The sequence below is a fragment of the Scyliorhinus torazame genome, chromosome 4, assembly GCF_047496885.1.
Source record: "Scyliorhinus torazame isolate Kashiwa2021f chromosome 4, sScyTor2.1, whole genome shotgun sequence".
Classification (NCBI taxonomy): Eukaryota; Metazoa; Chordata; class Chondrichthyes; order Carcharhiniformes; family Scyliorhinidae; genus Scyliorhinus; species Scyliorhinus torazame.
In genome coordinates, this window is record NC_092710.1 from 141,413,125 (window position 1) to 141,426,467 (window position 13,343).

Here is a 13,343-nt window from a genome sequence, read left to right on the forward strand (position 1 = left end):
AGAAATCACAGTATAAACAGCAAGTACAGGACACAGTGGTAATCCCAATGGATTGGAAGATGTCAAATTTTATCCTGGCCTTTAAATGTGTAAAGAAACATAGTCCTGGAAATTATAGAGTTACTAGCTTGATACCCTTCACTATAATATATTTGCTGTCTATTATTTAAAGGGTACCGGTTATCAAAAGCTGATCCCTGCAAAATACACCACGGAATGATGCTAACTCATAAATACAGTTAACAGGAATCATTTATTACCAGTGAGCCAACAGTTTCTTGTGTGTTTTTTCCTTCGATATTAAATTAGGCGTTAGATTGTTTGAGTTTCATTCATTTTTATTTAGCCTTTCATCAGATTTAGATACGCTTTTTGCAAATTTAATGAAATATGACGGCGCAGCAAAACTATACGACGTGGCCCAAAATTAATGAAAAAGAGTTTGAAGAAATTTGAGCTGCTGGAAAAAAATGAACAGGGTGCACACAAGAGGTTGATGGTTTATTTAAAATTAAGTATCATGGGGCAATTTAACCTTCTATCATCGGGCAAAAAAAACAGATAACAGTGAACTGGCCACTCATTTCTTTCCTGTTGACTTTAAACTCAAGTCTGGAGCAAAATTTAAACCCGCTAATTGATGATTCGTAACTATGAAGTACCCAGCCACAGCTAGCATCACAAGAAGAGTTACGGGAATGCTACATAGCATTTTTAAAATCAAATGAGCTATGAAGTAAAACAAAGAAAGCTGAATTTTCTTTCTTGAAAAAATGCAGTTGGTAATTTGGGACATTGTGCAGCGATTGTGAACTCAGCTCACACAGAAGTGAAGAACATCAGGGTCGACACCAACGCAGGCGAGAAATTAAAACAGACTATGAAGTTCCTTAATAATAGCCTGGGGTGACAAAGGTGTTTGGCATGGTGAGAGAATGGAGTAAAATCAAAAGCAATCACATGGAAAGTGAGGCTATGGACAAGGTCTTACTTCATTAAACGCAGCAAACTATCGAGAAACTGAGTGAGCTTCATCTCACAGTTCCTTTAAGGCAGCATTCTTTTTAAAGTGGCTTCCATCTTCAAGCAAATTTATTCCAGAAGGGGAATAAGCTGATAGTGTACCGCCAGCTCTCATGAAGGCGGCTGGCCGGAATGAGAACTCTTCAAAATTCTACACAAGGCTTTATGACACTTCCTTCCCACCTTGCTTATTCAGTTATTTTTGGAAGCAATGTTAGCCAGCTCATTGCTCCCCAAAGCAACAAGATCCAGTGCTCTTTATCTGCCATTATCATACATTTCCTTGATCTGGAAAGATTAAAGCATGACACGCAATGCATTACCTCTGTTGATAATTTGATTCAAACCTAAACAAAGTAAATTGGAGAATTGTTTTTAAATTAAATGCATTGACAAGGACCAGCTACCTGAGCACAATTTGGTCACATTCCCATAATAATAAGCATACTTTCCAAATAAGCCCTACTGGCAGAGATATTAATGATAAAAGAATTGCTTCCTTAGTCACCAGCTATACTAATCATATGCATTGACAGCAGAGAGATAAAAACAAGAGTCAGAGAGAGACACAGGGTAAGTGGGAGGGAGAAATTTTGAAGAACGGGGGCCTGGAGATGGTGAGAGTGTCATTGTTCATGTTAATTAATTGATTTAGAAGGTAACTAATTATCTCCATCTGCTTTTGTTGATGCTTAGAAAAGATTGGTGCTAATAGGTTATATCTGGCAGAGGTTCCAATTTCTGACACATTTAAAGCATCAGACGGACAATGAGACACACATGCGCACAAATAGAAGAAAGGCAGAAAGTCTGGGTGTGAAACTGGACACTGCTTACCTGTGCACTGGAAATGGGTATTAAATTTAAATTAGGCACAACGTTTTCAAATGTTGGCCTGCTGCAATGCTCACAGTGGCCCTTGTTCTGTGAGGATTGTGGAAAGAGGCAATCAGTGGAAAGTTCAGGCAATCATGAAAGGAGTGTGTTTTTTGAGATATGGGAGGCGATTAGTAAGTCTCTGCCAACACTCTTTGAGATTGCTGCGGAGCTAGGTCCTTCTAGTTCCTCATCGTGTTAGGCCCTTTTACATTTTTGGTGGTGGTCCTTTTACAGAGAGTTTTCCTGGTTGCACACAGGCCTAGATGAAGCAGACACAAGGATAACTTTATTCCGAGCAGTCCAATTTAAGGAAGGACCTTGAAAAAGACAGGAGGCCCTTTATTTGGATATGCAAAGGGTCTAATGTCTGTTTCACCCAAGGGCCCTTCTGTGCCTATACTTTACCTTTATCAATGTGGCATAAAGCGTACTTTTGGCACAGAAAATAGGTGCACTTTTTAGGGTAACAGGTTAATGGTTATGTTAATGAAACCATGATGTTACGAAGTGTGGCATCAAGGGTCAGATGACCAAGAGGCTCGGAGAGGGCAAGATCCAGGACTGTCCATGTCTTAAAAACATGTGCTTACTATGAAGTCTTGTAAATAGTGTAATTGAATAGTTTCTACAAAATCTGTATACTGACAATCTCAAGTCATTCATAGACTAAGTTTAAACATCTCAAAACACACATCCCCCTTCACATGCAAAATGTAGGACAATTTCTGCAATTCAATTTGCTTTTTTTGTTCAGAGAAACAAATCAGATGGAAAGATAGGAGAGGAAGAGGGAATGGGGGAGATTTGGTATAGAGAGTTGAGCAGCAGTCGTTAAGTGAAGAGAAGTGTTTGTGAGACGTGGGCCTTGAGAGAGAAAAGGATAGAAGGGTGAGAAAGTGGAGGCCAAGAGTAATTGGTTTGAGTTCAAAGGGTTGATAGAAAGGAGATGAGTTGAGAGGGAGCGGCAGGCACACAAATAAAATCAATAGAAATGCAATTTCTTCCATCAACCTGGTTTGATTTTGTTTTTAAACTTTAAACTTTGAAGGCTTCTGTCAGGAAAACGAATAGGAAAGATGGTAGGGTGGATGGAAATAATTCAGTTTGACGCTCTCACCACCTACCCTTGGGCAGATTTTGAGCAGGTGAGGGATTACTGGTTAGGTATGTGACAGCAGAAGAAATTGTAGATCTTGCGCCTAGAGTAGTGTGGTAGGAAGAGGTAGTGACGAGATCAAGGAATAAGGAGAACATGCGGAATAAGAGTTTGAGGGATATATAAATGATTGATAGAGGGAATGGGAAGGGAAGCACAGAGGGTCATGTTTTCCTCCACATCGTCCACGTCCATGCAACAAATTGTGGCTTCTTTTGCCACTATAGCCATAATTTCATCATTGCCTCTTACCTGAAAGGAAAGAAGAGACAAATAAACCGAAAAAGGCAGGAAGAAAGCAAAAAGGGTTCGGGGAGAGAAACTGAAGAAGAGTAAAAAAGTGAGATCAAATCAAAAGAGAACCAACAGGAAAAACCACTAACATGAAGACAGCAGGGACAGGTAAGAGAGTGATCACATTCCTCTATTTCCTGTGTGTATCCTCACAGGAGATCAACTATCATTGTGATATGAAGACCTATGCCCTAATTCTTCTTTTTCTGTGTTTCAGGGGATCCTTGGACATTAAAGAAGGGTTCTTTCCCCATGTCTTCACTGAGCAAATGTGTCCTTCAAGCAGATGTCTTTGTAAACATTACTGAGTGAGTGCCGGAGTTATAAATTTTGGTGAAAGTATATTTCTTGATTGGTCTTCTCCTTTGGTACCTTATCCTACATTTGTTTTTCTTTTCATTATCATTCTGCTGCTTGCCTTGCTCTATTACACAGAGATATGTCAGAAAGCCCAGTGTGGGCTCCATGACAGAAAGTAATGATTTTCCTGCCTGAAAACGTGAAAATACAATTTCTCCACAATGCAGCTGGCAAAGATTTTTCTAATCGATTTGGTCAAAGGTATTGTTTTAGACAAAACTGGAGAACATTCAGGCCTGCACTGATGCTACCTTGCCCAAGAAGATTGCAGCAAGAAACAGCACAAGTTAATGAAGCAGCTGAGCCCGTAAGATCAAGAACAGGCCTGCAGTTTTGGCTGAGGCCTTAAATGGTAAGGATCTGAGTCATCTGGGGGCTTTATTCATCACCATCAACCCCCAAAAGGGAAATCAAAAGGCCTGCAGTGACCCAGGAATTACCACCACCACAAAACCAGCATTTGGCAAATGCAGAAGCAATGAAATGGGACGGTCTGCTAGGCGCTGCAGAGAAGGGGTAGTTGGCAGCTGTCTCAGCGTGCGAGGAGAGAGAAAAATGAAGGCCAGAGCAGGAAGGTGGTAGTAAGTTTCACCATCCCATTTTCTTGCCCTCTGGAGTAGAAAGGGGAGAACCAGTCCTCAGAATCTGTGAATGCAACCACTTCCCGGTTTGGTAATTGGATGCAGCTAATTAGCCCCCTTTCCTAAATAACCTGAGGTGCAATTCTGGTGAAAGTGTCAAAATTCTGAGAAGCAGCAGCACGGTGGCGCAGTGGGTTAGCCCTGCAGCCTCATGGCACTGAGGTCCCAGGTTCGATCCCGGCTCTGGGTCACTGTCCGTGCGGAGTTTGCACATTCTCCCTTCGCCCCCACAACCCAAAGATGTGCAGACTAGGTGGATTGGCCATGCTAAATTGCCCCTTAATTGGAACAAATTTATTGGGTATTCTAAATTAAAACAAAAAACTTCTGAGAAGCATATTGGGCCTCGATATCCTTTCCTTTGCATACCACTTTGGGGCCAGAGCAGTCTCATTTTCTGACATCTTTAATCAAAACTTATACACATTATAGAATAAGTAAAACACTGACGTATATAAGCACCTAAATCCTGATTACCTACACCAGAACAACACCACTTCTGCAGCAGAAAACTTGGAATTTTGGGCATTTTGTTTTTAGAGATCCTGAAAAATTTTTTTTTTTTAGGGATCTCTCTCAAGACTAATCAATTGCTGATTTAATCATCTTTGTTTTATTTTATGCATAATTGTTATACCAAGGCTTGACATTATGAGCATGGGGACTTTCTGAGGCAGGTTTTGGCTTTGCTCATAGCTGGTAAACTAATAGCAAAATGCATCCAAAATTAGTCCGCTGAGCCCTTGGTCTCCTTTGTCTGCCATCATTCATCAGAATTTTTTTTCACAAGCTTTACTCCTCTAAGAATAAAAACCTAGAGCAGAAAATACCTGATCACTTGAAGGATCTCTCCTTCAGATCAGGGAAATGCTGAGAGCCACTTGAGACTCTACTATAGAAATAACTCAGCGTTGAAAATCTTCAGTCAAGTTTGATCTTATGCCAAAAAGCTTTCTATAAAAATACAATAAAGACAGCCTCCAAAATAAGGTCCATTTTTCAGGATGTTATTCTCAAGCCATGATGTAATTGAAGGACTATGTTTTACTGTCACATGACGTGCGATAAAAGGCCAGGGAATAAGACAGAAATCCCTTTTGCACTTTTCCTGCCCGATATATAGATGTCGCTTCCACTGAGTTTGGAAAAATACACAGATGTGTACTCTCATCTGAAATCTGCAAGAGATTGATTAGAAGTCGGAAATTTTGATCTCGCCAATGTAAAGTGGATAATTAGGTCCTCCATAGGTTGAGATCTTGAAAAGGTTCTCAGATTTTTTTTCATTCTGGACGTCTGAGAAGTGAACACTCAATTGCTGCAACCAAAATTTGGCAATTGGGAATTCGTCTGGATGTTTCTCCCTCTTTGATTGTTTTGAAGGAGAAAGAGGAATATGTGAGGCAGGTGTGTTGACATTAGATTTGGATGGGTCATACCCACTTTTTCACAGATAGCCATGTCTGAGGTCCAGGTACAGATAGCCGTAGGTAACCATGCAAGTAAATCCGCTTTTGTTGACTGCACCTTAATTGGGGAAAAGTGATGAAGTTACGCTGTATCCTCACATCAGAACATTACATGCCTGAAAGGGATGATTCTGCCTGCCGATGTAAAGATGCCCATAGCCCTCTGATCCATATATCTGAGGATATAGGACAGGTCAGTCAATCAACAGTGCACCAATGGCATGTTGGTCATGTATATAGTTTTTTTCTCATGGTAAGTCACCATCAACATGAGAGGTCAGTCCACTTTTTTTGAAAGTCTCATTCTCAAAGCATTGGGTATTATTTACAATGCTCATAAAGCCAGCAGGATCCCTACACCAAAGCTTATGACCTTTATTATCATATAATGAGCTTTGACAAAGGGTCATCTGGACTCACAACGTTAGCTCTTTTCTCTCCCTATAGATGCTGCCAGACCGGCTGAGATTTTCCAGCATTTTCTCTTTTGACCTTCATTATCATATGTACAGAATAATACGAGTAAAATCTCACCTTTCTGCTCGCGGAGCATAGCACTTCAGTGCAAAGGGTCAAAGCTGGACTGTTTTTAACTACCTTCACTAAAAGTAATTTCCCAAGCTATAATAATAATCAGTTATTGTCACAAGTAGGCTTCAATGAAGTTACTGTGAAATGCGCTCAGCATTGTCATTCCCCAATACGTCACAGTTTCTGTCCCTACAATTTACTGCTTGCTCAACTAGGTTAAGTAGCAGCTGAATGGCTTTTTGAGCTGCGACTGCACATGAAATTCCACAGCACGAGCTTAGCCCAGGGTATGATTTGCCAATGAATAATTAATAAGACTGAAACCTTGGGACAGGTTAGTCTACTTGGAAATGCATTGTTGCATAATTTCAAATGATCTGGTGCTAAATGGGTAAGCAAAGATTGAAAAATGGGACTCACCAATCTCCCTGCGATACCACTCGTGACATAATTGCAGCATTTTCTGAGTTGCATCTTCTCTATATCCACCCATTGAAAGTAGTCACTAAAGATCGGCAGCATTATTGTTTTTGAACAGCAAAACTCTTTAAAGGTAGTCTCCAGGCTGTTTTTTTAAAAAAAATCTTTTAATTTGAGGTTTGCTTTTAAAGCACCCTTGGCACAGGTTTTCATGCTTTAAGGCAGGATTAAACAGATGCCAGGGAGATCAGCTGACACTACAGCTAGACTGACTATATACTGCCTTCCAGTTTATTAACTCTGTTATCCAGATGAAGAGTTTGACCTGCTGAAACCCACTGCCTACCTGTGCTCAGTGTCTTCTGTTGTATGCTGCCATTTTCTGTAAGAAGGAAAAATGCATTCAATGGGCAGAAATTTAGTATTAACTATTTTATTCTACAACAATGCAACATATTATTTGTGGTATCCGCACAGCTTACCTAATTATAAAATCTCTAAATTGTCTACAGAATGTTTGAGCTGACTGAATTTGTTCTATTTATAGATTGTATGTGAACAATGATCGGTGAGATTCTCTGGGCTTCCCGCGGCGGATTTCTCAGCAGCAGGAGGCGGCCTACTGTTGGCCGGCGGTGGGGTCTTCTGGTCCCTCCGCTGTCAATGGGATTTCCCACTGAATCCAACCCACACTGCTGGGAGACCGTGGGCGGGGCCGCGCCGACGGCAGGACCAGAAGGTACCGCCAGCATGAACAGCCCAATACCTTTCTGTTGAAACTATAACAGGTTATTAGATTATGAAGGTACTACATACTCTTGAAACTTCATTTGATTCGTAGAAAATGGCATTGTGTATGATAAGCCATGGTTTTTCCTCAAGGCAGAGGCATTCTTGTTGATATTTCTCCAGCCTTACTAAGTACATGATACTCATGGATATCCAGATTGATCAATTCCCATCTTTGCATGTGCACCACATAGTGAACTGCTCCATATCCTCCCACCATCAATTACCACTTGTAGATGGTCCTTTGCTAATTCTGATTTTCACCTGCTGCACTCTTCTTTGTAACCTATAGGTTTTATGCTCAAAGTTTAATTGGCCGACTGTAGGCTAATTTTCTCTGGTTAAAGGCCTGGTCACTGAGCACAGCAGTATTATTGCAAGTATATCTGTATTTGTCACTCAATCGGACATTAGTTTTCACATATTTCCAGAGATGAGGGGCGTGATTAAACAGCCACATGTGCTGAAAAGCCGATAGAAGCCATGAGATCCCACTCCCGGGATGTACCCGGCTCACAACACCTCGCGATTTGTTGCGATGTAAATCCTGTCCATTGTGGGATCACTTTGAGGCAAATCTGCATATAAGAGTGAGACAGCTAGCCTCACTGTGAAACGCTGTTTCCCGGGGCACCCGAGGCATTGGAATCTATCCTCTTTGCCTCAGAGACTTTGGGCGAGCGCCTTACAGTACGGGTCTCCACAACAGGGGCCAGATGGAAGATCGGAGGCCCCCAGTTGCATGCCCTTTGAGCAGGTTGGTAAGCTGGCATTGCTGATACTGCCCAGGCATCCTGGCATTGTCAGCCTGGCAGTGACAACTGGGTGCCGGTCTAACACTGTCAAGGTGCCCAGGTGGTACTGCCAGCTGTCAGAGGCACTGCCAGGGTACCAGGTTGGCTCTGCCAAGGTGTCACGCTGACATTTTATGCACAGTGGTGATTGGGCCAGGGGTCCCCTGCGCAGGTGTTGGGGATGTGAGGGGACCCAGGGACCATCTCATAGCGCATTGGGGCATGAGGGGGGTCGGGGGTCCCTTCAGGGGCTCCATATCTCTCACAACACTGAGGAAATCCAGTGAGTGGCGCTCCTCATTGCAAAAAGCGGAGTTATGTGCAGCCTCTGCTGCACGTTACCCACTGAGACCCCCCATCTAACCCGCTGCGGGTGGCGTGAAACACGTGGCTAAATGCTCTCGCTATGGGACTTTTTTCCCATTTAGTTAAACTTTGCTATGGGCCAGGGTTTAGAGAACCCCAAAGTTTATCATGGAGTTCACCTGACACACAACTTTTACTAGATTGTGGTATGGGGAGCACACGGCCCACTCTTCAGGTGTGGTACAGCAGAAATGGAAAAATATTTTTTAAAGCAAAACAATGTTTACTCTATGAACTCAAGTTAACCTTTTTAAAACATACAGTGAACATCTTAGCAACCATTAATTCAAATACAACCCCCAAAGACTACAACACTAAGTAAACCTTTAAGCTTTCCTTTTTAACATCCATACGACTTAAAAACAAAACCTTTATCAGAAACACATCAGGTTAAAGTCACTGCTGAAAACATTTATAATTCTGAATTAACCAAATGGTCAAGAGATAGTCTTTTGATGGCAGAGGGAACAGCAGTACGCCTGCTTGGTCTGGCTTCAGCTCCAACACTGAAAACAAAACTAAAACACACCCTGCAGCCTGCTCAAATACGAAAGTAAAAAGCTGACAGACAGCCCAGCTCCACCCACTCTCTGACATCACTGCAGTAGTAAACACCCATTTCTTAAAGGTACTCACACTATAGATATTTATATACACACCCATTTATAAACACCCATTTCTTAAAAGTACTCTCACATGACAATATCTTCTCATAGACGGCAGTGAAACTGTGGACTTTTGTACCTCAAGAGCTGTAGAGGCTTGCTCATTAAGTATGTTCAACACTGAAATAGACAGATTTTTAATCAGTAAGGGAATCACGGGTTATGGGGATAAGGCAGCAAAGTGGAGTGGAGGGTCATCATATCAGATCAGTCACGATATAATTAAATGGTGGAGCCATTCTACTCCTACTTCTTAAGTTGTATGGTCTTATTTCAAGATTAGAGAATGCACAAAGTAAACATGCAGACTCATGAGTGTATTAAAAGGGCAAAAATATTAAACTAATAACTCCCATTTCTACAGGAAGAGGTATTTATCCTGCTTTGCATATAACACTGACGAGCGATTCTTAATCTATATAAGTAAAAGCTTTGCAACTAGCAAGCATCTTTTGGGCCACATGTTTTATAGACATCGCACTTTAAAGTATTACACTTTATCCTGTCACTAATCAGGGTATTACATGGTGTTATCAGAGTATGGGAGCACAGTCCTTGTGTATATTTAAGGCTCAGATAGATAGATTTTTGATCAGTAAACGATTCAAGGGTTACGGGGAAAGGGCAGGAATATGGATGCAAGGAATGTCGGATCAGCCATGATCCAATTGAATGGTGGAACAGGCTCAAGGGGCCGAATGGCCTATTCCCATTCCTATTTATTATGGTCTTATAACATCGGGCAGCACAGTAGCACAGTGGGAAGCACTGTTTCACAAGTGGGTAGCACTGTGGCTTCACAGCGCCAGGGTCCCAGGTTTGATTTCCGGCTTGGGTCACTGTCTGTGTGGAGTCTGCACGTTCTCCCCATGTCAGCGTGGGTTTCCGCCGGTGCTCCGGTTTCCTCCCTAAGTCCAAAGACGTGCAGGTTAGGTGGATTGGCCATGATAAATTGTCCTTAGTGTCCAAAAAAAAGTTAGGAGGGGTTATAGGGTTATGGGGATAGGGTGGAAGTGAGGGCTTCAGTGGGTCAGTGCAGGCTCGATGGGCCAAATGGCCTCCTTCAGCACTGTATGTTCTATGTTCTATCTCAAAGCACAATACATTCAGAGGCAGTAATTAGTGAAATGGGAACGTATGCATTGAAAAACAAATATCCAGCTGACTAAATATCAATTAATTGAATTTAAAATTAATATTGATTCCTGAATAGTACTTATCAACTGAATCAGACCTCACCTCACTCAGGTGTAGTTGATAGAACAGAGTTAGAGCCAATTCATGCATTACAAGCAGAGAACCCCACCTGCCAGACACACATCAGGGGCGAAATTCTCCTACCCGCCCCGCCACATTTCTGCCCCGACCGGCCGGCGGGAGTCTCCGTAACACCGGCCGGTCAATGGGGTTTCCCATTGTGGGGCAGCCCCACGCCGTCGGGAAACCCCCGGGCGCCGGCAAAACGGAGACTCCCGCCGGCGGAGAATGACGCCCCCGGAATCTGCATACATGTTCCCCACATGTTTCCACACATTCAAACTGAGGGGGTGATTTTCAGCTCGGGTTAGCTGTCAGCAAGAACAGCGATGCTGACGCAAAATACGGCGAGAATCAGGAAATATCATTCTCACCGGTGAGATTGTGGGCGGAATTCTCCCCCCACCCCCCCACGCCGGTGGGAGAATCGCCCGGGCGCCGCGTTTGCCCCGCCCCGACGCCCACACACAATTCTCCCACCCCCTCCAAACCGGCGCGGCGAGTATCACGGCTGGCCACTGGGAGAATCGCCGCTTGCCGTTGGTAATGGGTGAGCGGCGATTCTCTGGCCCGGATGGGCCGAGCGGCCTGCCCAACACGACAAGTTCCTCCCGGCGCCATCCACACCTGGTCGCTGCCGGCGGGAACAGCATGGGAACGCTGTGGGGGGGGGGGTTCCTGCGCGGGGGGGGGGTCTCAAAAGGGGTCTGGCCCGCGATCGGTGCCCACCGATCGGCGGGCCGGCCTCTCTGAAGGAGGACCTCCTTTCTTCCGCCGCCCCGCAAGATCCATCCGACATCTTCTTGCAGGGCGGCCGTGGGGAGGACGGCAACCGCGCATGCATGGGTTGGCGCCAGCCAACCCGCGCATGCACGGGTGACATTCTTTACGCAGCGCCGGTCGTGTCATTTACACGGCGCCGCTTTTACACGGCGCCAAGGCACGGCGCACGTAAATGACGTGGCGCTGCTCCTAGCCCCCCCCCCGGGGGCGGGAGAATAGGGATTTTCACTGCGGCGTCGGGACTTAGTCTCCCGATGGGAGAATTGCGCCCTGTGTTTTCCGATTGTCCAGGAGAAAACGAGAATCCCGCCACTGAAAGTTGTGAACTTCATTTCAATATTTTAGCATCTTATTACCGAGCCCTCCCATCGGCACTCCCTCCCCTCACTGAATATTTATCGACTGCTGACGTGGTGTCACACCGGCGCGGTTTACTGCCTGGCGACCTCACTTCCGATGGGGATACCTAAGGTGAATGCCCAGGTCTCTATCACCCTGCAGAGGGTGGAGAGTGGGCACTGGAGACGAGGCGAGGGACCCAGATAAGTGCAACTCTAGGCCGGGAGAAAGGGTTTTGTCTTAAAATCTTGGCAGGTAGGGTCACTTGTGAGCCTTAGCAGCCTTTCATGGCTGTGAGCCTTGAAGGTTAAAGGGGCCTGGCGACTGGAGCACGGGCAGTGCTTCCCGTGGCCTCCTTGCTTGGCTTGTGTCGATGTCACAGCTGAGGGATTGCCCTTCCATTGTGGCAGATGTAAAGTGGGTGGGAGCAGGTGAATCCACAGGTTCAATGAGATGCCAGGCTGCAAGGGCAGAATGGGGGATTCTGACAAAGAGAGGTTTCAAGCCTCATGAGGGCTGAAGACCCTTGTTTTATCCACAGCAAATGAGGTGCCCTTTATGGATGAAGTTGACATACAAATTGCAGTCTTCACATGCATCAGGTGTGGCTCGCCTACCACAAGGGGGAGCCAGTTGCCTAATCGGCTTCTTGACCCTTCATTGATGAATCATTGTCGAGCATGGCGACGAGGGGTAACCCACGGGGGAGAAGGAAGAACATTCCTTCCAACAGCCAGGGTCTGCATGGGCATAAGTCTGGGGACACTCTCATAGCCTTTTAGTTTGGTGATCATGGAATCCTGGGGCAATTCAGGACCTCCTAATGGGCTAGAACTGGACCACATGGAACTAGTACAATTCCAAAGATCTCTGGCGTGTGAGTGGCCAGGGTTGGAATTGGCACTCGAGAGCGGAGAGGCAGGAGCTGCATATACGCACTCCATTCCCCACACATGCACATCTCAGCCAAGACGATGACACTGGTGCGCTGGAGCACGCCCATCCGATTTATGGGTCAGCTGAGGGTGCCTAGTGGGGTGGCCTGGGGAGGCACCATACGACCAGTGGCGCTCAGTTCACAGAGGGCAGTCAGCGAATGGCAGCCACAGGCTGCCCTGCAGGCTGTGGCAATGGTGGTCTATGCCTGCCCACCCTGACCCCATGGCCCAGCTCCTGGCCGCCTCCTGCTACTCCCCCCGGACCTGGCAGAAGCCCGCGCCAGCAGCACAACTGTCATAGAATCATGGAATTTACAGTGTAGAAGGAGGCCATTCGGCCCATCGAGTCTGCACCAGCTCTTGGAAAGAGCACCCTACCCAAGACCACACCTCCACCCTATCCCCATAACCCAGTTACCCCACCCAACACTAAGGGCAATTTTGGACACTGAGGACAATTTAGCATGGCCAATCCACCTAACCTGCACATCTTTGGACTGTGGGAGGAAACCGGAGCACCCGGAGGAAACCCACGCACACACGGGGAGAACGTGCAGACTCCGCACAGGCAGTGACCCAAGTTGGGTATCGAACCTGGGGCCCTGGAGCTGTGAAGCATTTGTGCTAACCACTATGCTC

The 13,343-nt window shown here is 45.2% G+C and overlaps 1 protein-coding gene across 11 annotated transcripts in view; it reads right to left on the bottom strand.

The window, feature by feature from the left end:
- Positions 1 to 13,343, bottom strand: part of LOC140410506 (myelin transcription factor 1-like protein) — a 676,895-nt gene that overhangs the window by 251,088 nt on the left and 412,464 nt on the right. For 9 of the 11 annotated variants that reach the window (XM_072498671.1, XM_072498674.1, XM_072498670.1 and 6 more), the window contains one exon: positions 7,120 to 7,155. The exons of the other annotated variants lie outside the window; for them this stretch is intronic. In XM_072498671.1, the coding sequence (XP_072354772.1) occupies positions 7,120 to 7,155 (36 nt within the window). The remainder of the gene's footprint in view (positions 1 to 7,119; positions 7,156 to 13,343) is intronic. 11 annotated transcript variants of the gene reach the window in all.